We start from the raw sequence: 25,545 nt of genomic DNA on the forward strand, positions 1-25,545 counted from the left end.
ATAAAACATGTACAAATTTAGGTCCTTTCGGATTTTACTACTTTTACTTAAAATACGGTTCTTAACAAATACTACGTGGAAATTACATCATTTTACTGCTCACCACGAGCACGTCTGCAGGTAAAATCCGCCAAACAATTGATTCATGAATGCAACAATAGAACAACCAGTGTTTGGTCTGCTTCTCTGTTAGAATTCCTGCTATTCCAGATTGTGCCAGTATGATCTTCTTCTTCAGCGGTGCAGGAAGTGATCCTACATAATCCACTCATTGATATAAATGTTAAAGAGATAGCGGCAAAGCCAGCAAAGCAGCAGACATGCTAAAAGAAAACACGGACGGTCATGCATCAGTTTTGCCATCTGTGGAAAGCTTGCAAGACGCATCGAAAACAGACTATCAGGTCCCCAAGATACCTCATAGACTATAAAATACAAATACCCCACAGATAGGATTGTAAAACCAAAGCCATACCAGATGATCGTGGTCACCATTTTATACTGACGCCTCAAAGATGAACAATGGCACTGGATCGGTAGTGTACTCGGAAAAGTTATTCTCAAATTGCTCCTTTAGACTCCCCTGACTGGTGTGCCGTCTTCCAAGCTGAGATTTACGTTATACTCGTAGACAAAGCAGCAAAAACGATAAGACTAATGGACTTACCTCCGGCAAAGTTTACGATTTTTGTTGATAATCAATTAGCGACCAAGGCATTGGCCTCAGTGCGAATCAACTCATGATGTGTTAAAGAACGCATTAAGTCGCTCTCGCTTATTCAACATCACTACAATACACTTTATTGGGTGCTCGCACACTCTGAAGTGGAGAAAAATGAAAGAGTGGAAGAGTGTGCAAGGAAAGGCTCTGCACCTGATCTTCAGCGAACGGGCTGCGATTGACTTGAGCGTAATCACGGACACCAATAGACGGTGGTATTTGACTACTAACTGCAGGGTCTCCAAAATGCTATGGTTAAAACTGAATCTTAAAAGGACAAAATGTTTAGCCTAGAGAATGGGTGTACCTTACAGTGTCTTCTGTAGGAGTTGTGGAAATGAGAAAGGAATTGAGTCAGTAGAACAGCTCCTCTGTGAACGTTATGAACTTCAAAGAAGCTGTGCCAAATATCTTGGCTATTATTTCTTTGAAAACCTCAGAAGTTAGGAAAATTTCTCACTGAAGGGATTAATGACCTTCTTAACAAAATCTGACTGGTTTAAGCAACTTGGGTAGGTATGAAAGTCAAATGTAGATATCACAGGCTACCGAGTGCCTTGTCTTAGACAAGCAAACTGGCTAACCTAACTTAAGCTATCTTCTTCTTCTCTTTTTCTTTTTACTTTCTACTTGAATAAGAAAATAGAAGTCATGGAACACAAATTGTCTCCGGGCCTATTTTCGTAATTCCAGTAATTCCTATGAGGAGCTTTTTCATGACAGCAATACACTCAAAGGTTTGCTCCTGCCTGTCGAGGGGCGACCGCTGTTAGAAAAGACCTTTTCCATCATTTGGTGTTTCATCAGACAATAAAGATGATGGAAAACATTCCTATGAGTGTTAACCTTTTACCTTCCACTTTTTCAAGAAATCAGCATAACAATGATTAAATTTAATTTACTTTATTAAATAATTATTTTTATTACATTAAAAATGTACAGTTATACATTATAGGTAACATACTTAGTCAATTGCTTAAAGTATAAATGCTTGATTTTTCTTGAAAACACAACAATTTCATTAATCACATCAATGTTAAACAATCTGCGGTGAGTAATAGTTATTTACAATATCTCTTTTACGCTCCCATCGATTGAGAGGAAATATAATACAAATTATCTAAAAAATAAATAAGCGAGAATCTACTGCCGATGCAGTCGAGTCATAATGTAGAACATATTTAGTAGTCTACTTTTAGGGGACTTGCATGTCATGCTAACCTCTTAAATAAATTTCTTATTTGTTCTAAGGTCTTACATATTTCAGATAGTTATGATTTATCATATCAGTTTACAGACTACAACATTTCCTTTAACTTTAGCGCATTTTTACTATTTTTGCTCGCTTATGTGAGTGTGTGTGTGACGAGTGTTTTTGAAGCAGGCATTTTTTGTATGCATACAAAGGATGTCTATCCTGGGCTTTTGGTATATTTTAAGTCCCAAAGAAGTTGAAATCTCTTATAAAGCATGGAAATGAAGACAGAAGCAACTTCTTTTATTGCAAAAAAAAAAAAATTATAATTGAAAAGCATTTTAAGTTTACCGCACTTTTGTGATAGAAATCAGCTGGGTTTTTTTGTGCAATGTTCAACTTTTCAAATGACTGAGATATTATTATTCGCATAATATGAAAATAATATGAGTGAACGGCCATTTACTACAGGGAGGTTTGAATATAAATAATACAATTAAGTTCTTCCTTTTTCATTTTACAGTTTGTTTGCTTCGCTCTTTTTTCGACATAACTTAATTTTTTTATGATTTATGTTCACGTTAAATTGTTAATAAATGCTACTAAATAGGATGTCGCGAACACCCCCACCATTGGAGAAGTTGATCTGAGTAGTGCAGTTTCTGATGACGGTGTCGATGTTCTACCGTCCGACTATGACGAGGTATTGAGAGCTATTTCCCGGCTTAAGAACAAAAAAACAGCGGATGTGGATAGCCTGACAGCAGAGCTCTTCAAGGCCGGAGGTGATGAGCTAACGAAAAGCATGCAAATATTCACAGGCAAAATATGGCCGAACGAAAGCATGCCCAGAGACTGGCATCTCAGCGTTCTCTGTCCAATCCACAAGAAAGGTGGCTCTGCGAACTGCGCCAATTACCATGGGATAAGCCTACTCAGTATCGCATACAAGGTCCTATCAAGCGTACTTTTTGAAAAGCTGAAACCCCTCGTCAACAAACTGTTTGGGCCTTATCAGTGTGGTTTCAAGCCCGGTAAATCAACCAGCGGCCAGACTTTCACATTACGCCAAATCATGGAGAAGACTCAAGAGAAGCAGATGCACTTCCACCACTTTTTCGCCTATTACACAGCTGCATTCGACAGTGCGCTAAGGGATCACCGGTATGTCCCCATGTATGAATTTGCGATTCTCGCAAAGCTCATCCGGCAAAATGACCTTAACAAAAATCATAGAGTGGCATAGTGAGAATCGCCAAAGATATTTGGGAGCCATTGAAATGAAGCGGGACAAGGCTATCCCTTATCATGTGGTTTTTTTTTTAATTTGATGATGGAGAAAATTATTAGCACCACCAACATCGTCTTCTCAGGCACTATTTTCTATAAAAGTCTCATGCTGCTCTTTTACGCTGATGATATCGACATTGTTGGCATTATTCAGCGGGTAGTGACTGCTGGAGAAAATTTAAAAATAATCCCGTCGAGTGGGTTTTGAGGGCAAGATAAAGAACATTATGTCAACAACTAAATTGTAGAGGCGGCCGAAAAAAAATTTTTTTTGAGCATCGAGTTCTAATAGTGCAGAAAAGTTGCACTGTTAGACTAATACGGTGTGTGCCAAATTTCAGCACAATCGAACGATATCTTCTGTCGCCAGCAGAGGCCTCAAATTTTGAAATTTCAATTTAAATTTTACAATTTTAACTTTTTTGAAAATACTATTAGTTATCATACCGGTATATTTTATATACAAATATTATATGAAAAACCCACCGAAAGAATTCAATTCACTACACTCCACTCAGTTCGTTTGATCAAGCAACACGTTTATGGAGCTCCCAGTAGCTCGTCCTTGTACTGCGAGTTGAATTGAAGTTACAGTAATTACTACTTTCATTTACGCTTCTGTGGTCTGGTGGCGACGGAGCATGGTTAAGTCCACAATCCGGGAACTATACAGGCTGCAAAGAAGTGTATGTTAATGCATCACGGGTGCCATGAGTACAACCTCTGGTGATGCCCTAAATGCTATGCTTGATTTGCTTCCCCTGGATCTTAAGATACAACAGGAAGCAATAAAAGCAATGTGTAGACTCCATAAATATGGTTTCTGGCACGAAGATGGAACTTCGGGACACAGAGAAATCTTTAAGTTGCTGTCGGAGCAGTATCCACTGTTTTTGGCACCTAAAGATGACCTGATACTCAAGAATGTAAGAAGAAGCTTAATTCTGTCGCAAGACTAAACAGGCTTGTACTTATATGGGTTCCGGGACACTCCGGTGTTCAAGGAAACGAAATTGCCGACGAATTGGCCAACCGTGGATCAGCGGTGCCCCCACAGCGGCCAGAGCCAATAATCGGAATCAGTCATGCAGGAATCAAGAATTGGATCAGCGATTATGTAGGCAATCTACATAAGGAGCGATGGTCCGGTCTGGAACGCTGCAGAACTGCAAAGTCTTTTGTGACAAGTCCGAACAGAAAACTGTCAAACTTTCTACTAAAACTTAGAAGGAAAGATATTCGGTTGATGGTCGGCATCATTACAGGACACAATCCATGGGGTCAGCATATGACCACCATTGGAATCATCGAGAACCCGGTGTGCCTGTCATGCTTGGAGGAGGCAGATAGCACTGAGCACTTTCTCTGTGAGTGTCCTGCCTTTGCTAGAGCGCGACTACGAGTATTGGGTTCCGATGTCGTCAGAATGAGTATAATATTCGTTCTCTAAAACTGAAGGATATTTACAGATTTGCCAAAGAATCTGGAAAATTCTCACAGGACTAACTATCTCTATTTCTGTCTCTATTCTTTCCTATCTTTTTCTCTGATACTTTTCTCCTTCCCTCCTTGACTATCTACCCCCTTTCCAGAGCTTTAAATACAATGGGCTCTTTAGCCTGAGGGTTTTAGGAGCCACCAAAACTCCTGGTGCTCCTTGGCTCGACCTTTTCAAATTAAAATTCAATTACTTTGTCTATTTTTTCTTCCGCTTTATTCGAACGATATTGTTTCGTATAAAAGCATTCAATTATAATTTTCTATTAAAAGTTTATATGACGAAAATGGCATTAACCAAATTTTCCCTAAGACAAACGTTAATTGCCCATTGTTTGGAAGTCCTAAAGATTTGCCAGCTCATCAACTACCAAGTTATGAAGTAATTAGCAATAGTAGGTTGTGATGAAACCGCAGTTAATACCGGACCAAAAGGAGGGATCTTAAGATGCCTGCAGGATAAACTGGGGGGTTCGCTTCAGTGGTCGATATGCCTCCTCCATTTCAATGAACAATCGTTTCGAAGTATTTTCCAGTTCATAGATGGTGTCACTTCTGGGCCGAAATCATTTAGTGGTCAAATTGGCTCAAAACTAAACGGTTGCGAAAACCTTGAAGTGGTGAAATATGCACCTATTAATTGTGAATTACCCGACATCTTAACTATGGATCTCAGCAAATATCAAAAGTATTTGCTGGAAATATCAAAGGCAATCCAAAGAGGTACTTGCCCATCGGTACTTATATTTTGTGATCCTGGTCGAATCAACTACGCTCGGTGGCTAATAGAATTTTGCGTTTGTATATTTCAACAGTTCGACCTTCAGCTAAGCTCAAAGATCTTGTAAAATATTTACTGACCGTCTATGTCCCAATGTGGTAAAATACGAAATAATAGCTCTTTTGAAAACGGGCCAAGGCTCCTGTTTGAAACTATCAGACGGACTCGGTACCTCGCACCTAAATATTGAGATATTGTTAATGTTTCTATTTCTCGGAACGCATATTTTGCTCTACAGGAAAACATCCTTTTAACAATGATGACTGATGAGAGACGAGAAATTCACCTCGTTGCTCTGGCAAAAATTTTGCAAGCGCGAAATATGTAGTTTACTACATGCATGTCGCACTCTACCCAATCTCGATTTTGATGCTGATTATTACAGCAAAATAATAAACTGGTCTTCGGTAAATATAATCTCTACCCCCGTGCTAACGAACGTAACAAATGTGTATGAGAATTGGCCGTTCTCTAAATATCCATGCCACACACTTGCGGTGGAGCGAATGGTGAAACTCGTTACTAAGGCATCGCTTCAAGTATGCGGAAGTGACGCTCGGGATGGATTCATTCGGTGTACTTTAGCATCCCGTCAAACTATGCTTCAGTTTGACAACAAAGCACAATACTCCCTCTGATTTGATAAATATGAAATGAATGCACTAAGGGTGCAACTTTTTCGCACTATTACCATAGAATTCGATCCTTAAACATTTTTTTTTTGGCCCACTCTACCAAATAGTCAACAGCAGGTTGCGATTGGCGTAGTCAAGGACTTTGCCTACCTGGGATCCAGCATAAACACCAACAACAGCATCAGCCTAGAGATCCAGCGAATAATAATTTTTGCCAAAAGTTGCTACTTTGGGCTGGGTAGGCAATTTAAAAGCGGATCCCTCTTTCAATGCACGAAGAAAGTTCTATCAATCCCTCATCTTTCCGGTCTTACTGTATGGCGCTGAGTCCTGGACATTCACGAACACCGATGGACGGTTATTAGGAGCTTTCGAGATAAAAATTCTTTGCAAGATGCATGGTCCGATTTTCGTGAATAATGCATATTGATAAGATGGAACCATGAAGCGCATTGAAATTCAGCGGCTGCGCTGGCTAGGACATGTTGCGCGAATGGACTAATACGCTCCAGCAAAGAAAGTGATCTTTCGAAATGTACTGGTGGAACTCGTGAAAAAGGTCAGCTACTTTGGAAAGACCAAGTCGACGACGACCCGACCGCCCTTGGTGTTTTTAACTGACGTCAACGCGCGCAATGCAGATCCGATTGGAGCAACATTTTCATAGCGGTCAAGACCGACCATCGGTTGTAGGTACCAGCTAAGTAAGTAAGTATAATTTTAACTATTTTTTTTTTTTGCTTTATTCCTAAATAAATAATTTTCACTTTAGATAACAAAGTAAATTTAAAACCCATTTATTTAATATTTCTATTTCGTAGAGTTTCTCAAAAAATATTGGTGCAATTTTTTCCAACCTAAGTTGTTGCAAAATAACGAATACCTAAACCCCGCGACTAATTTCGGAGTCTGCGATTGTAATAATGGCATCACGAAACAAAGTCTTCCGTTCGCAAAAATCGAAAAAATTGTCATCCCTAATGTATACACTACAATTCTGCTCGAATGCTGTTGCAATCCATACACCCAGTTAATTGTTTTCTATTTTAAAGTTTCCTATTTTTCAGTCAACATTTATAGTGATTCTCTTATTTCGTGAATATGTGTGTGTGTGAGAAGTAGCTATTTTCATGCATTTATTTTGGTGCCGGTAAGCCTTAGTGTATCTAAATTCTGTGCGAGTATTTCGTTTCCGTATTCTCCTCAGTATTCGGTTTCTATGTATGAGCATTTTTGTGGCAATGCAATTTAAATGCTGTGTGAATATGTATGTTTGTATGCATAGGTATGTTTTTGCATTTTATTCCCAAATGCTTAGTTTTTAAAAAGCCATTGATTTACTAAGTTACAATTATGCTCGAAGCTGGCACGGTTTGATGATCTCCTTTGCATGTGGCTAACTCCAATCACAGGTGTGCAGCTGTAGTGGCCATCGCGCAAACAATAGAAAACATAACCAGAAAATGTAGAGATGCAAAAATTCTAAAAACAACAAATAAAAATTGAAAGAATTTAGTTATAAAGTATTTCCCTGTACTGACATAGAAACATTTTCAGTATATCTAATGTCTATTTCTTTACCTCGCCGCCCGCACCGAAAGTGTCCACTCGTCGCATCCCCATCGTTGCCCTGTCCCAATAGGCGTTGCTTGTGTCCTGCATCGCGCAGTGCCAAGATGGTGGCACGCACCTTGCTTTCACGCCGCACACTCGATATGTCCATTATATCTGCTACGCACCTCAATTCCAGAATTTCGCTTTTCGATATGAAACGTGGATCGTCGATGTGTATGCGTAGCTGCAATGAGCTGGCGTACAGCATGAAACCGTCTGTGTTGCGGGTGATTTCATTGACTTGCGGTTGCAGGCTATTTAAGGGTGCCTACGGTAAGAGAGAACAGAGTTTTTTATCATTTTTTTTTTCAAAGTTGCATACAAAATATTTTAAGTGAATGAATGTGTACAAGTGCACAGGCATAACAATTCATAAAAGGTTCAGTGAGGAAATTCGTTGGCATTCAATAATAAACGATGCTTGACGCTAGCGACTGCAGCCTAAAGAAGAGTTGTTGTGAATATTTGAAATTACAGAGAGATTTAGAAACTTTGCATATGAGAAAAAAAAAATTTGTCCGCAAAATTTTTAACAAAAGTAAAATGTTTTTTCAAAATTCTTTTTTTTTTATTGTAAATATAATGTTTGTTTTGTAATAAAAGAAAACCAATATATAAATATTTAATAAATAAAAAAAACAAAATTTTAATTTCAAAAATTTTCAAATATGTAAAAAAAAATGTTTACAAATCTGTGGACAAAAATTTTACTTAAAAAGTATACTTGGTCTTAAAAAATAAAAATAAAATAAAAATTTAGGAAATATATAAGAAAAATCTCCAAAAATTTTAATAACAAATTAAGATTTAAGCATCAAAGGCCGGAACCCCAAATATTCTGTGATTACAGAAAAGCTGAACTCATTAAGAAAGGAAAGAGGAAAATAAAAGCAAAAATTGTATAGCAAACGATTTTGAAATGAAAAGTACAATATTTTTCCAAAAAAAATGTTTTTAACCCTCCGATGTTCATATGGGTCTGGCCAGACCCATTCGATCTTTAAATGTTTGTAGATCTTTTATTTTTAATATCTGAGGCTTCTTAGTCCATGACTTCCTAAAATGTAGTGTGCTAAACACAATGAAGTAGCAAAATTAAGATTTTTGCTATATTTGTTGTAAAAATAATAACTTTAAACTAATTTCGTTAATTAAGCTCACATGGGTCTGTGCAGACCCATATAAGCTTCTCATGTAAATTGGTTAACCGTTAGGTGTAAACAACTAAACTGTTAGCGGAGGCAGCGACAGAGATAATTTTTTAGTTGACATTTGACAATTAAAGTGAATACGTGTTTTTTAATTAGTGGGAAGTATTTTTTTTAATAAAATGGAACAAGTAAATATGGATGAAGTTGATGTGATGACGCATTTGCTTCGTAAGCTAAGTGCAGCAAATGTGAGTCCGGAAGAACGTCAGCGACTTCAGGCACAAATTGAAGAAATTATGGGACAGGAGTCCGATCCATTTGAAACAAGTGGCGACGTGGAAGATGATGAATATTTTCCAGATGAAGATGACTTCGGTGAAGCATCAGATATAGAACAGGAAATCGAGTTAGAGGCTGTTCTGGATGCAAACCATGATGATATGGAGAATTTGTATAGAGAACCTACGCCCTTCAGGCTTCAACCACAATGGAACCATGCAGCACATCTATTACCCAGGGCCTTATATACAGGTCGAAAGATGGTAAGATGTGGAATTCAAATCCTCCACCACCTGGAAGGCCTCGTTGTCACAATGTTACAACTTTTACTCGTAAAGGGCCACTACGAGGAGCGTCACCGAGTCATAAAGCTCTTTTCAAGCTATTGCTGTCTCCTGTGACCTGGATTTGTGACTCTGTTTCAAACTACCCTTTGAAAGGTATAATTTATACCGGAAAACCACCAGGTGGCCAGCGAGAAACGAATCAAGGTGAACGGGTCGTCATGAAATTGATGGAAAATTATATGGAAAGCGGTAGGACTGTTTATGCTGACAATTTTTTTTCAACATACAACTTGGCAGAAATGTTGATGGATCGTAGTAGAGTGGCTTTCGTCGGTACCGTAAGAAAAAATAAGACCTTCATTCCGCATGAATTGCTTAACCCGAAGCGTGATGTTAAAAGCACTTTATTTTGTTATCACAATAATAATATCGCTCTGTGCTCGTATATGGCAAAGCCGAAAAAGCCAGTAATTATGTTATCCACTGCGCATTACCGTCAAAGCACCGATCCATTGAAAGGATTCAAGCCAGATCAAATTTTGGACTACAATAAATTTAAAGCGGGGGTAGATACAATGGATCAAATGTTGACTGGCTATTCATGCAAACGCTCGATAAACCGTTAGCCACTGGCAATGTTTTATAATATGCTTGATATTGCCGGTTTGGCCTCTTTCATCACCTATGACGAGCTGAATCCGGCAAAGCAGAGTGATAAGAGGCGCTCATTTATCATAGAATTGGCACGGCAGCTAGTTATCCCACATATGACGAAACGGGCGACTAACCCATTAGTAGGAGGTTTGCTCATATAAGACAATCATCTTTTCAATATCAAGGTGAGTATGAATTATATACACACCTACATATATCTCCGCGTATAAAGATATGTGTATGCATGTATTCATATTTACTAATTTAAAATAAATAATTTCGCTACTTATAGGTACCGAAATCTTGTCCATCGACATCAGATGCAGCACAGCAACAATCATATGCTCAAGTTGCTTCAACAGGGTCATCGTGCTGCTTCTTCTTCGAAAAAGCGACGTAAAACTCGTTATAACTGCAGCAAATGTAATCGTCCCATATGTCTTAATGAACATTCCATGCAACTATATAGTTGTAAACCCAATTGCTCTTCGTAATTAATACTAATCCGTTCAAATAAATAAATAAAATTATTTTTAAAACCGTATTTCTTACATTATTTGTATGGGTCTGGCCAGAGGCACCGAACATCGGAGGGTTAAACGTATGTTTTAAAATGTATAATCAAAATTCTAAAAATATGTAAAAATTTATTTTACCCACAATTTTAGGCAAAAAAAATAATTTTTTTCCAAAAAAAGATTTTTCAAAAGCAATTGTAAGAACGGCAAAAAGGTATAATAAAAAACTTAAAAAATGTATAAAAAAATATTAAAATTTTTTTCCCCAAATTTCTGAATAAAATGGTAAAATTTGTTTCTGTGGTTACAAAAAAGTTGAGCCCATTAAAAAAGGAAAACGGAAAATATAAAAACAAAAATTGTACTGTAGAAAGCTTTTAAATAAAAAGTAAATTTTTTTTCCAAAAAAGTATATTTTAAAAATGTCGAATAATAAATTTTAATAAGATGTAAAAATTTATTTCCATGAAAATTTTAGGCGAAAATAATTAATTTTTTCCAAAAACAGATTTTTGAAAAGCAAATTGTAAAATTTGCAAAAAGGGATAATGATATGATTATGATATGTATAAAAAAATGTTAAAATTTTTTTCCCCAAAATTTTGTACAAAATGGTAAAATTTTTTTCTGTGGTTACAGAAAAGTTGAACTCACTAAGAAAGGAAAGAGAAACATATAAACACAAAAATTGTATCGTAAAAAAGTTTTAAATAAAAAGTTAAAAATTTTTAAATAAAAAGTAAAATTTTTTCCAAAAAAATTTTTTAAAAGTATATTTTAAAAATGTATATTAAAAAAATTTAATAATATGTAAAAATTTATTTCCCCCAAAAGTTTAGACAAAAAAAAAATATTGTTTTTTAAATAAGTGTGATGGATATGTTGCTTAAATTAAAAATAAAAATTAAAAATAGAAGAGGTATAATAAAAACCACAATATATTAACAATTTTGCTCCCAACATTTTTAACAAAAAAAATTTTTTCTTTGTTTGAAATTAAAAAAAAAATTTTTTTCAGGAAAAAGATGTTTTAAAAGTAAATTGTAAAAACAGTAAAAAACTAAAATAAAAACTTTAAAAATTTGTAGAAAAAGTATTAAAATTTTTTTTCGCAAAATTTTGAACAAAATAGCAAGTGTTTTTTCCAAAAATGTTTTTTTAAACGCGTATATTTTTTTTTAAATAAAAAAAATTAATAATATATAGTATTGTATAAATCACAGTAAATATTTTTTTCCATATTTTTTATAAAGTAAATATTTACAATAATATATAAAATTTTTTCCCAAAATCTGGGACAAAAAGCAATTTTTTTTGCAAAATAACTAAAAAAAAAAGTTTCATATTTTTTCCGCTGTGCGCCATTTACACCATGTTGAGGTGTCTCATCAATTGAACTTTTATGATAATATGTAGCCCATATTTCATTTTTGATATTTTCCGGTGAATCAGGATTTCTTCGAATGGCTAATCTGTAATAGGTCGTTAAGTCATTAATGACTTTTCCAGTTAAATTTCTGGTGCCATATCCTCCAATCCCTTTGACCTTCGTTTTGACGTGGCGCAATCAACGACTCATCCTTTTCTCCACGTGCCCGATACACTCTTTCTTCACAACGGCGACATCTCCATAAGGTTTGGCATCCACAATAGCTTTGAAAGTTTTGCTGTCAGCATCACCGGTGTACGTTGTATATTGTACATGATGTTTCTCCTCAGATCGTTGAAACATTTCAAGGATGGCGTCAACTTCCATTTTTCCGGAACTTCCATTGTGATTTTTTGTGCACTCCGATTCGTGTTCTTCGTACCAATTTTCAAATTCACAGCTATTCATTTTTTGCTCCAGATATTGCAGGCTTGGCAGAAACTCGATTTCACTAAGGTGTCAACAACTTTCTTTGAAAATTTTCCAATGAGAGTTGAAACACCGAATAGCGAGCTAAATCCTCTTTTCTTCCATGTGCCATCGCCTGATGCTGTGAGATGTGCCGGATCGTCATTTTCGTTAAACTCCATCTCTTGCTCAACCGCATGATTCAATACTTTTTCATATATTGCCTGTGTATCTGTGTAGATGTTTCTGAGATAGCCATAGTATAAATTATGACTGATTATGGAACTCAAATCCATGAGCTCACAAAATAATCTCAGACCTTCAAAAACAACACCCAACATCCGCAGCGAAAGTACTAGTCGGCGATTTATTTCATATGCCCGTTTTGTCGCACTGGCATCTCAACACTATTTGAAAGCCTAAGCCTCGATGTGCTAAAGCTTCGAACTTTATGTTACCATGGCACTTTCGACAAATCCCTAAAGTACCGAGCATGGAGAATAAAGAATAAAAATTAATAAAACTGTATTCATGCTCCTTCGGCACAGAAACAACGCTGGAGTAACCTCGCTGGATGCGATGCGCTAGTGAAAGACGTATCCTTTTCTGTCGTGGGCCGCTTTCCGCAGAATCTCCGTCTACTCCGATTTACTGGGATGGTCCTGTCCTTTCGCATGTTGCAAATGAAAAAGTTTCTCGACACGTGGTAAACACTACTAGTCTGCTTCGCAGTTCACGATCAACTGAAGGCTAATGACTTATTAGAAAATTTGAACCCTGTGTATAGGCAAAAGGCCCCTTCCTCCGCCCAATAATGACTTAGAACGGTCAAAATGGGATTCGAAGAAGAAAAGGTTAGCCTTGGAACGTCAATAGGCCGTACAATTGGAGTCGACAGGCCAGCTGCAACGGCAGGCCAATTCTGACCTGTGCGCGCGTGGCTTTAATTCTCCGTAACTCATGGAGATTTCAAGATTTCTCGAAAATTCCAGTTGGAGATTATTCGAAAGGGATTACAGAATTCAGTAATTAAAAAAAAAAATAAATTTTTTGAATCCGAATCATGGGAATACCCCCTTAAAGTATATCTTGTGTCACAAAATTAAAAATATGAAAAATGTGTAATAAAATTTTGAAAAATATTATATATAAAACAGGGGTTTTTCCAACATTTTGGGGAGAAAGTAAAACTTTTTTGAAGGGGTTACAGGGGCTTAGTTGGTTCAAAAAATCGATTTATTTTTTTTTTGGCTTATTAATTTCTACAACATCTCAGGAATATTATCCTAAATTTTCAAGACGATCTGAATAATAAATTCGGAGGTACAGCCTTTGGAAGGAGTGCGCTCCAAGCCACTTTTATTGTTACTCAAAACTTTAAACGCGGAAGTGTGTTTTCAAAGTCGGTGGTCAAATGTTCTCGAAAACTACTCAACCGATCTTGATGAAATTTTACACAGGTGTTCGAAATACAATTTACTCGTGCTTGAACGAAGGATTTTGTTTTTTTTCAATTGCAATTATTTAAAAAAATACAAAATGTCAAGCAAATTTAACCAAAATTTTCATTTTTTTGAAAAAATGTCTGCCAAAATTCCAATTCTTACTTTTTTTTCTTTCCTTCGTTCAAGCACGAGTTTATGGTCTTAACTAAAACACTTATTTTTCTTTTTTCATTTTTGGTGAGCCTGTCAGGAGTTATGCTGACAACGCGGACGCACCTTTTTTTCCGAGGAGTCACCGGGAATGACGTCACAATGGAGGAGTTTTAATTTTCTTTTTTTTGAAAATTTCAGAAATTATTCTTTAAATATGTAAGAAGAAAAAAGTTTGAATTAAATAAATAATTTTTTGCATAGAAAAAAAATATTGAAAATAGCCCTTTTTTACCCGACGAAACCCATGTAACCCCTTAATATTATATAATATATTTTATCATAAAAAATGAAAACGTAAGATGTTTTGTTATTGAATAAATATGTAACAAAATTTTAAACAAAAAATAAAATTTTTCCCAAAACTATATTTTAGCCTAAAAAATAAAGAAAAGGTTAATAAAGAGCCCCGAAGATATTTTATTTAAAGAACTCATTTTAAATTTTCACAATTTTCAATAGTAAATTTAAAACTTGTAATTTTTTTCAGTTTTTCAAGTTGAATACAAAGGCCCAGAACATCAGATTTACGGTGGTCACAGAAAAAGGTGAACTCGTTGAAAAAAGAGAAAAAACTCATTGAGAAAGGTCTACTTTTTCTAACAATTGCATATTTGGCGCAGAGGTGGACTGGGGATGTCTCAAATGCCACATTTTTTTGTTAACTAGTGTGACTGAAAATTACATATAAACCAAACAATCTCAATAATCGTAGTGGAGATATGTTGTAGGTGAGTATCAAAAGTTGTATGTAAGTAAATCTGGACTATATTAAGTCTGTGAGTCCAGCAAAACGACTACGCAGCAGCCAAAGATTCCACAAGATGCTGATTAGGATACCGAAATTAGCCACAAATACCTTTTAGTTGGAAAAGCAGCGTCCGAGTGTATTTTATGCAACTGCTTATTATGATTTTTAACTATTCACAACATATCTGGCTGAATGGGCCAGACATTATTGAAGGCGACAACGGAGACACGGTCGTGCGTTGGTTAAACTCTTAAAACTGAAGGAATATAAATTAGAGTTGGAGGGGATTTGTGGTTTTAGCAAGACGGTGGTATCGTCAAGATATTGAGGAACTCTCTTATAGGTTGTTTGATTTCTATATTTGGTTAGGCAACTTAATCGGGCGACTTAATTGCCTGAGACTACTTTCTGTAGGATCACTCAAAGGCGTTGGTCTACGTAAATAAGTCGTAGACTCTACACGTTTACAAAAAAACCTTCAACAAATATTCATAAATTCTTATTCTTATTTTTATTTTTATTTTTATATTTATTTTTTTCCTTGTCCATTCCTCTCGGAAGCATAGAGCCTTGACAAGACTCATCGATTGAACTGACTTCACACGTGAGCTGAATATTCGCAGTTTAGAACGCCTGAAGATTTGCAAACTCGCCCTTACTGTACTTATTCGCCCGAACACCGCTCTTGCTTTGTTTAGCCTGCGGTTGACATCTTCATCTGCTCCGTCGTCGGCCGAGGTAGCAGAAGCTTTCGACAAATTCCACCCACCACCCAACCCGTGACGAAACGTTTGGGAAAAAGTCCCACGGTAGTGATAAAAAGTGTGCACGTGTGCTTCCAGGAGCTAGGGCAGTGACCAGTGAGTGTCTGTGACAGGAGTACCTGACCAACCAGGGGTAAATACAGCCATTTTTTATCAAACTCAAAAAGAGTGAAAAAAAAAAATTATTAAAAATAAAAAAAAAAACAAAGAAGAAATAACTGAGAAATTATTAGGCAAACGGTGAAAAGTGTTGTTGCTGAGAGAGAGAGAACAGTTGCTTAATATAAGCACATCTGCTCAGACGACTGCAAATTATTTAGCGAACGGTGCAAATTGTTGGTGGGAAAAGAGAGAAAAGCTGATTACCATCTGCACATCTGCTCAGACAGCTACGGAGAGAGGTGACTGACATCTGACTTCCACAGGTATAAGCAAACCACCCAACAACATGCCGAATGAGTCTCCGGGCATATGCGGATAATCGAAGGAAAATAATCGTTTTCTGAGACGAGCGAGGATCGCTCGCTCACCTGTGAGAAAACAAATACTCACTCCTGAGCAAGAGCACATGAAAAGTACCAATGCGAGCATAAAACTCCAGACATGGAAAAAAGCGACACGCAACAGCAGAAGGAAGAGGAAAGGGAGCAAGCGACAAAGCGAGAATCAGACGGGGATCCGCTACGTGTGATGGGAGAAAAAATAAAAGAGCTCATTAGTATGATGGGAGTGCAGAGGCATATCAACATTCCAATTAAAGACTTGGTGAGTGCATTAGACATGCACAGCATATCTAAGCCACCCACTGTGCGCGCCAATCAAAGCACACAAACCGACAAAATGGAGAACGATCGCAAAAAGCAAGAAAGCGAGCCCGCACGGCTGCCAATAGCGGGAGGGATGCGCCCGATTCGCCGCAGCAAATAGCAAAGTGCATCGGCTTAGAATCGCGGAGAGGATCAATAGAGGCCAGGCCCAAAGAGCAACAACACTACTCTAACCAACCAAAAAAGGTAGTTGCTGTAAAGAAACAAAGCGTGGCAGCTGTAGACCTAAATGCGCCCCTAGGCGTGGAGGGCACCCAATCACGTGAAGGCTGGTCAACAGTGGTCAAACGTAAGACTAAAACCACGCAAAAAATACCAACTAAACCTGACGCATTGGTCCTGCATAAAGTCGGTGAAGTCTCATACGCGGAAATGCTAAAAAAAATTAAATCGCAACCTGAGCTTAAGGAACTGAGCCATATAGTAAAGGGCATTAGAAAGACGGCGAAGGACGAATTATTATTCGAGCTAAAGCGGCAGGCTGATCCAGTTACTGCGAAGCTCAAGACAGCAATAGAAGGCGTCCTCGGCGAAAGTGCACAGACGAAAGTGCCCTAACGCAAGAAACAGTGGTACAAATAAAAGATATTGATGAAGTGACGTCCACAAAAAAAGTGTTAGAGGAGATAAAAAAGAGTACCCCTGACGGAAAAGTTACGCTATCGGCCATTCGAACAATCTACACAGCATACGGTGGCACGCAGACATGCACCATCAGCCTACCATCGGCGTCCGCACAAAAACTGCTAAGCCTATCCAAAATACGTATTGGCTGGGTTTACTGCCGTATCAGAGAAAAGGCAGCTATAACAAGGTGCTACAAATGCCACGATTTTGGCCCTGCCAGATGAACTGCAAGAGCGAAGATGACCGCACTACTCAGTGCTTCAGATGTGGAGGGCAAGACCATAAAACTAAAAACTGCGTAAATACGCCGAGGTGTGCGCTGTGCCTACAGCACGGCGAAAGTGACACTAACCATGTGTTGGGAGGGCGAACAAGGCCCGCATTCCAGAGAGCAGCTCAACAGAAGAAAGCATGAAGCTCTTGCAACTTAACCTCAACCACAGCGAAGCAGCGCAAAGCCTGCCGTATACGAGCTGGGCATCGATGTTGCTATACTTAGTGAGCAGTGTAAAAACAGGCATGAGGCGTCATGGGCCAGCAACGCAAATGGCAAGTGTGCCATATGGAGCTGTGGGAGTAACCCAACCCATCTGGGGAAACCAGTTGCAACAAGTGGCTATGTGCGTGCCAAAATAAATAACAGCTGCTACATACCACCCAGTACAGATTTGTGTACCTTTGCCAGCATCATGGATGAACTGGTTAATGACGCTAAACAAAGATACGCGGCAGTCAAGGCAGGTGACTTCAATGCGTGGGCAGTAGAATGGGAATGTAAAAGAACGAACCCGAACGGCAGGGAGCTTTTAAATGCACTAGCAGCGCTTGATTTCGTTCTACTCAACAGTAGCACAGAGAACACATTTAGCAAAAAAGGTACTGGTTCCATCATATACCTTTCGTTCATAAGCAGGGGACTAAGTGGAGCTACGAGATGCTACATCACCGACTGCTACACACATAGCGATCATAGGGCAATAGTCATTGCCATCGAAAAAGCTCAAGTAGGCACGATACCCTACCAACGGATTAGTCATTAAAGGCTCCGCAAATTTATTTTAAAACTGTTACCATGTTTCTTGGAGTAATCCGTCCTTTTTGCTGCAAGCGCATTTCGGTGTGGTGGTGTTTTTGTTGGTTAAAAAGAAACAAAACATTTTCGCCATACACATTTTTTATTCGTACGCTTCAGCTGTAACCACGCCCGGTCATGATCATTAAATTCAAATTTACCTTAATTTGCAGGATTAAAATTTTAGTTTTCGAAATGTAATGATCTTCCAAGTCTGACGGGCAGACGCTGTTAGTAGAAACAGTGCCATTTGAAAGCTTAAGGCTTACATGCATTTAGCCATAAAAAGTACATTACCTTTTGAAATATGTAGGCATGTATGAGTAGGTATGTATGTGGGTATGTGTGTATGAAATTCAATTGCATTCATTCACAATTTGAAGAACTTGTACATTTTATGGGCACTCAAGTGCACTTCATGTCTGGGTTGGTAGCAAGTAACGCATACACACATACACATACACATATGCCCAGAAATGTACGACATATGCACACTTTGACTTCTGTGGCATGCCACCAATAACAATATCGCATACCACACATATGCGCAAATATATCCTTGAATGACATGAAGAGTTTGTATGAATGTACCCGCATGGATGAGTGCATAAGCACTTAAAGAAGTTAGTGGAATTGCGTACTTTCAGTTAAGCAATGAATGCAATAAAATTTCCTTTGAAATGGAAGGTGAGGTTTGTTCATTCTATGAAATACTCGTAATTCCGTTTTGCTTCAGTATCTACGTACGACCGACATGGGAATGTCAAAGCGACAATCCGAATTGCTCTGACATAAAGGCGTTGAGCACTTTAAGTAGCTATAGTGATGTGTAAATTAAAATGATTAAAGAGAAGAGTGGAATGGAAATTATCATTAACCATAAAGCGACAAATGTACTAGCATAAGTGTGTGAGTGCGAGCGTGTGTGTGTGTGTGTGAATGACATAAAATTGAATGAAAGGTGCCCACATATCCGTAAGGGAGAAATTAAAATGTAAGCAAAGGGTGTCATTGCATGTGTATGCGTGCGTATGATAGCGTTAGCGGTAGCTCGGTTGCTATAAAATTAACACTCCAGCAAGTTGATATTCACTTTGCTTTCATGGCAATTGTTTGTGTTCTTGTACTACATATTGGCTCTTGGTGATGTCACAGTCATGTCTTTATGCACATTTCATACTTCTGTTTGCATTTAAGCGCCAGTATATCGCCGATGGTGTGCACACACATACACACACAGATACACCTTTATAAGATAAAGCATATAAGTAGGCACATTAGGGCGGGTTGATTTTTCTATCACCATAGTTCCTAGCAGAATCAGATTTTAGAAGAAAATCGAAGACAAATACATTTTTCTTACCAAATAAATTTTTTTTTAAGATCCCGTCATAAGTGAAAAAGTAATTTCTGCGATTTTCGAAGTCAGACTCCGAAATTGAGATATGGCCCTTTGAAGTTCCAAATATATAAAAAGGTATATTAAAACGTCTAATAAACATTTTTAAAAATGTATAAAAAAATATTAAAATTTTTTTCCCTAAAATTTTGAACAAAATAGCATTTTTTCCAAACAGGTTTTTTTTTAGTTTTATTTTATTAAAAAAAATAAATAAAAATATATAATATTATATAAATCGCAGTTAATATTTGATTTAAAAAAGGTCTAAAAATTATAAAAATTGTAAAATTTTTTGAGCTTTCCAAGTTGACTCTTTTGAGCTTTCCAAGACTCCGAAATTGAGATATGGCCCTTTGAAGTTCCAAATATATAAAAAGGTATATTAAAACGTCTAATAAACATTTTTAAAAATGTATAAAAAAATATTAAAATTTTTTTCCCTAAAATTTTGAACAAAATAGCATTTTTTCCAAACAGGTTTTTTTTTAGTTTTATTTTATTAAAAAAAATAAATAAAAATATATAATATTATATAAATCGCAGTTAATATTTGATTTAAAAAAGGTCTAAAAATTATAAAAATTGTAAAATTTTTTGAGCTTTCCAAGTTGAGCATCAAAGCTCGGAATACCAAATTTGCGATGGTTGCAGAAAAGTTGATCGCATTAAGAAAGAAAGGAAAAATAAAAATTGTTTAAAAAGAAATTGTTTAAAAAGAAATTGTTTTCCTTAAAATTTTTAACAAAAAATTTTAGTTATTTTCCAAAAAAAAAAAAAAATTATTTTATAGTAATATATTTTCCCCAAAATTTTGGACAAAAAGTAAACATTTTTTTCCAAAAAAAAAAAACTATTTTAGAAGTAAATTTTGTCCTAAAATTTCCTAAAAATTTTCCACAAAATTTTTTACAAAAAGTTAAATTTTTTTTGCAAAATTTTTTTACAATATATTTTTCCAAAATTTTTTTTTTAAGTAATTTTTTATATCTTGTATTAAAAAATTAAAAATATTAAAAATGTGTAGTAAATTTTGAAAAATATTATATATAAAACAGGTTATTTTCCAACATTTTGGAGCGAAAGTAAAATTTTTTAAATATATTTTATCCTAAAAAATGAAGAGATAGGAAGTATTTTTTTATTGAATAAATATGTAAAAAATTTTACCCCAAAATTTTAAACAAAAAATTTAATTTTTTCAGAAAAAAATTATTTAAAATTAATGTGTACAAATAACTAAAAAACAAAAAATATCTGCTTATAGCATCAATTTAAATGGCATATCACTTTTTCCGGAAAAAAATTTATTACAGGAGCTATTTGGCGAGAAAGAAACGACTGGCGCGCTTTGTTAAACTCCGCCAAAATCGCGTAAGCGGCTATCGCGCCAATTAAGAAGAAGAAGATTTGGTTAAAAAATCGGATCTTCGAAAAATTGAAAACCGTATATTAAAAAAAATATATGACCGATTTTTAAAAAAACTGGTGTTGTTGTTAAGGTGATTAACTATATCGTTTTCGGAGGCTAACTGCGCAAATCGGAGAAATTACTTTTTACATTTTCACTCAATCCATTGGTTTGGTCCAATACCCAGAAAAAAGTTTGATTTTGCCGGGATGATATTGACATCATCGGCCTTAACAACCGCGCTGTTAGTTCTACCTTCTCCAAACTGGATAAAGAGGCAAAGCGAATGGGTCTGGTGGTGAACGAGGACAAAACGAAGTACCTCCTGTCTTCAAACAAACAGTCGGCACCCACGTCACTGTTGACGGTTATAATTTCGAGGTTGTAAAGGACTTCGTATACTTAGTAACCAGCATTAATATCGATAACAATGACAGCCTTGAAATCCAACGTAGAATCTCTCTTGCCAACAAGTGCTACTTTGGACTAAGTAGGCAACTGAGCAATAAAGTCCTCTCTCGATGAACAAAACTAACACTGTACAATACTCTCTTCATGCCCGTCCTAACATATGGCGCAGAAGCGTGGACGATGACAACATCCGATGAGGCGACGCTTGGAGTGTTTTGAGAGAAAGATCCCGCGTAAGGTTATTGGACCTTTGCAATTTGGCAACGGCGAATATCGCAGGCGATGGAACGATGAGCTGCATGAGCTTTACGACGACATAGACATAGCGCAGCGAATAAATATCCAGCGGCTGGGTTATGCCGTCCGAATGGATACAAACGCTCCGGCTCTGAAAGTATTCGATGCGGTACCAGCTGGTGGTAGCAGAGGAAGAGGGCGGCCTCCTCTGCGTTGGAAAGATCAGGTGGAGAAGGACTTGGCTTCACTTGGTGTGTCCAACTGGCGCCGGTTAGCAAGAGAAAGAAATGAGTGGCGCGCTTTGTTAAACTCAGCCAAAATCGCGTGGGCATTACATTAAAGTTTAAATATATATACATACATTGCTACATAAATAAAATTTAATATTTAGGGAAATTAAACATAGATTGTTGTACATTCCTGTACAATATAATGCATTAATCTCATATCATTACTGTGGTTGATTTTCTACTGAGGTAAATATTCAACTTTTTGCCCATCGTTTTGGTGGTCTTCCTGGTCGTCTTCTTTCTTCTGGTATCCCATCTCGAGCTATGTTTATCAACTGATTGCTAAGGGCTTTTGTCACATGCTCGTTCCATGCTCGTCTTCTGGCTTTTATAAATTTTACAATGTCGGTCACTCCTGTCTGTGTTCTTATCTCCTCGTTTCTTATATGGTCTAGTCCAGTTTCCCCAGCTATGATTCTAAGGGCATGCATTGCAGTAGTCCGCAGCAGTTGTTTCGTTTTCATGTTTTCTGCACGAGCTTCTGCTCCATAAGTCAATAAGCCTTACAATTGTTTTATAGTTAGATTCGTGTTTTATTTTCCATGTTCATGTACTTGTTTTTCCAGATGCTTTCCATTTCAATTCAACCGGGCTATTCGGGTCATGTTCTTCGATTTCGATGTAACTGAAATATGTTGCTCTCTGGTCAAAATATTGAGACACGTATTTTTTTTGTTTGCAAAATAAAAAATTTTCAACCACTTTTTTGCAACTGTTTCTACATCAAATCGCTCGTGTAAGTAATGACGATCATTTTTAACCCAAAACTATTAAAATCGGTTAATTATTGACTAAGTTATGAGCATTTAAAAAAAATTTTCTTATATTATTAAAAAAAATCGATTTTGAGCCGAAAAACAAAATTGCCGATAAAGCTTGAAAAAAATTTTTTTCGGGCGAACAAAAAAATACGTGTCTCATTATTTTGACCAGAGAGCAACATATTTCAGTTACATCGAAATCGAAAAACATGACCCGAATAGCCCAGTTGAATTGAAATGGAAAGCATCTCCACACGCTTCCTCGGAGGCACCCTGATAGCCGCGCACCGTTTGCGCATCTCTCTTAAATTGCATTACTTGTTCTATCATATGGCGGTCAATCTCCAAGTTGCATCTTTTAGGTTCTTTTGATATTACTAAAGATTTAGTTTTTTCAGTTGAAACTTCCATATTGCATTTTTTGCAAGTTGTAACAAAGCGATGCACAATCCTTTGAAGATTATCTTCGCAATCAGCTACCAAAACAGCGGCGTCTGAGATGACTTTATCCATAATAAGATTGAAAAGTTGTGGAATTAAGGAGTCACCTTGCCGTATTCCGGTAGCGGACTTTATACTTTTGGTATACTTACCATTTACCAATATTTTGGTTGAGCACCTGGTATTGAGTTCTCTGATGACTTGTAGGGTTTGTCGAGGCGCCTTTCTTTCTTTTAATATTTCCAGTACATCCTCAAGTTTGACGCCATCAAACGCTCTTGTAAGACCAACAAAACACATAAAAGAAGGACTATCGAACTCGATTGACTTTTCCATAATTTGTTGTAAAATAAATATACCATCCGTTGTGGATCTGTTTTGACGAAATCCTTGCTGCTGCTCTTCTTCTTGTTACCTACGGACGGACTTGCGACAACAAAATCTTAGTGAAAAGCTTCTGAACTGAGCTTAGCAGGGTGTACCGCGATAGTTCTGTGGATCATCTTTCTTTCCGTTTTTAAAAATTGGCATCGTAACGCTTGACATCCCCTCTTGCGGTATTTTTTCATTTCTCAATAAAATGTTGAAGAGATGCGCAATCTCTTGATGAAGATACTCTCCACCATACATAATATTAATTCAAAAACCGTGGATGTCTAAAGGTCAAATACAGGGCTTGGGAGATATAAAGTGGGGGTCTATCCTTTTTTAAGAGGGAGAGATCCGTCCGCGTACGTGTATTATTATGCCGAAAGCGATTGATTGCACTTTGTTAAGACAATTCTGCTGTGAAGACTTAGTTGCGGTCAAAATAAAGTATCGATTAGAGAGGAAAGAAGTAGAGACAATTGTTGCCTCGGCCTGTTTTCCTTGCGACTCCATTCTCCCTCCCCTACGAGGGAGTTTATGGAAGTTGCAAGATATGCTGAATCCATGGGATTAGGTCTAATTGTGGGATGTGATGCAAATTCGCAGAACACACTCTGGGGTAGCACAAAATGTAACTTCAGGGGGCATAAACTCATGGACTTCATTCTGTCATCTCGCTGGGTTATACAGAACGTTGGCACCAGTCCGACTTTTGTGACCAGCAGAAGGCAGGAAGTGTTTGATATAACATTATCTAACGATAAAATATCAGATCATGTCACATGGGTGGAAAGTACTCGATACAGATTCCCTGTCGGACCATCGTTATATAGAGTTCAGGCTTGCGGCTGAGACAACCTCGACCCCAGCAGGCTGGAATCCTCGAAAAGCGGATTGCACACGATATGAGAATCTCACTTAAGAGAAAGTCCGTGATGTTCCCAAACTCCGGACAATAACTGCGATTGAAGAAACCACAAACTCATTGGGGCGAACTTTGATCGAGTGTTATAACAAGGTGTGCCCGGAACGTAGGAGAAAAGAGGGTAAGATAGTCTCTTGGCGGAACGCTGAACTATTGAAACTCCGGAAAACTTCCAGGAAACTTCTTAACAGAGCTTTGAAAACTCAGTTGGAAGAAGATGGGACTGCCTACCGAAAGCTGAGGAATACTCGTATAAAAAGAAAATTAGATCATCTAAATTGGACTCTTATAGAACCTTCTGCAGTGAACTGGAGAATCGGAAGAGTTCAGCGAGGTCATGCAAAGCCCTCTAAAGAGACCGGACGGCTAAGCTAGACTCACTGCTCAAACCAGATGGTATTTATACAGACTAAAATCATAAGTGTGCGATGTTCTCTTTTCAACACATTTCCCTGGCTCCAGGAATGTTGTTGGTCAAAGCTCTATCGCTCAATCTGATCATGTCAATATAATTATCAGCAGACGTGATTGGTTTATGGCATCCAGGATAGTTAACGAGGAAACGACAAGGTTCGCCTGCTCGTCATTCGAAAACTTTAAGTCCCCAGGACCCGATAGCATTTACCCAATCATGCTCAAGCAAGGCGGAAACCAACGAATAAAGGCTTTGAAAAGAATCTTTACGGCATGTCTTGCGCAAGCTTATGTTCCACAATTGTGGCGTTTGGTGAAAATTGTTTTTATCGCAAAGCCAGGCAAGGACAGCTACCCTTTACCAAAAAGTTTCAGACCTATAAGCCTGACATCGTTTATGCTTAAGGGTCTCAAATGTATGGTGGGAAAGCATATTAAGACGAGGGTTCTAAGTCGAAACATTCTCAACGTCAGACAACATGCTTATCAAAGTGGAAAATCTTGCGAATCGGCTCTGCACGAGTGCGTTAGCATAATCGGAAAAGGGCTGGAAACAAGAGAGTACACTCTTGGTGTGTTTATGGACATTGAAGGAGCTTTCGACAATGCTACCTTTGACTCTATGTGCTCTTCTATCAGTAGTCATGGAGTGGAAGAAATTGTCATTGTCAGATGGATCCACTCTATGCTATCCAAAAGACTGTTTACCATGGATAGAGAAAGCGATGAAGG

The 25,545-nt window shown here is 37.3% G+C and overlaps 1 protein-coding gene across 1 annotated transcript in view; it reads right to left on the minus strand.

The window, feature by feature from the left end:
• Nucleotides 1-7,101: 7,101 nt before the first annotated feature.
• LOC129237257 (uncharacterized) overlaps nucleotides 7,102-25,545 on the minus strand; it is an 82,045-nt gene continuing 63,601 nt past the window's right edge. The window contains exons 5-6 of the mRNA XM_054871874.1: nucleotides 7,701-8,001; nucleotides 7,102-7,601 (exon numbers count right to left, since the gene is read on the minus strand). Of these exons, the coding sequence (XP_054727849.1) occupies nucleotides 7,516-7,601; nucleotides 7,701-8,001 (387 nt within the window). The 3' untranslated portion in view covers nucleotides 7,102-7,515. The remainder of the gene's footprint in view (nucleotides 7,602-7,700; nucleotides 8,002-25,545) is intronic.

Source organism: Anastrepha obliqua, chromosome 1, assembly GCF_027943255.1.
Source record: "Anastrepha obliqua isolate idAnaObli1 chromosome 1, idAnaObli1_1.0, whole genome shotgun sequence".
Classification (NCBI taxonomy): domain Eukaryota; kingdom Metazoa; phylum Arthropoda; class Insecta; order Diptera; family Tephritidae; genus Anastrepha; species Anastrepha obliqua.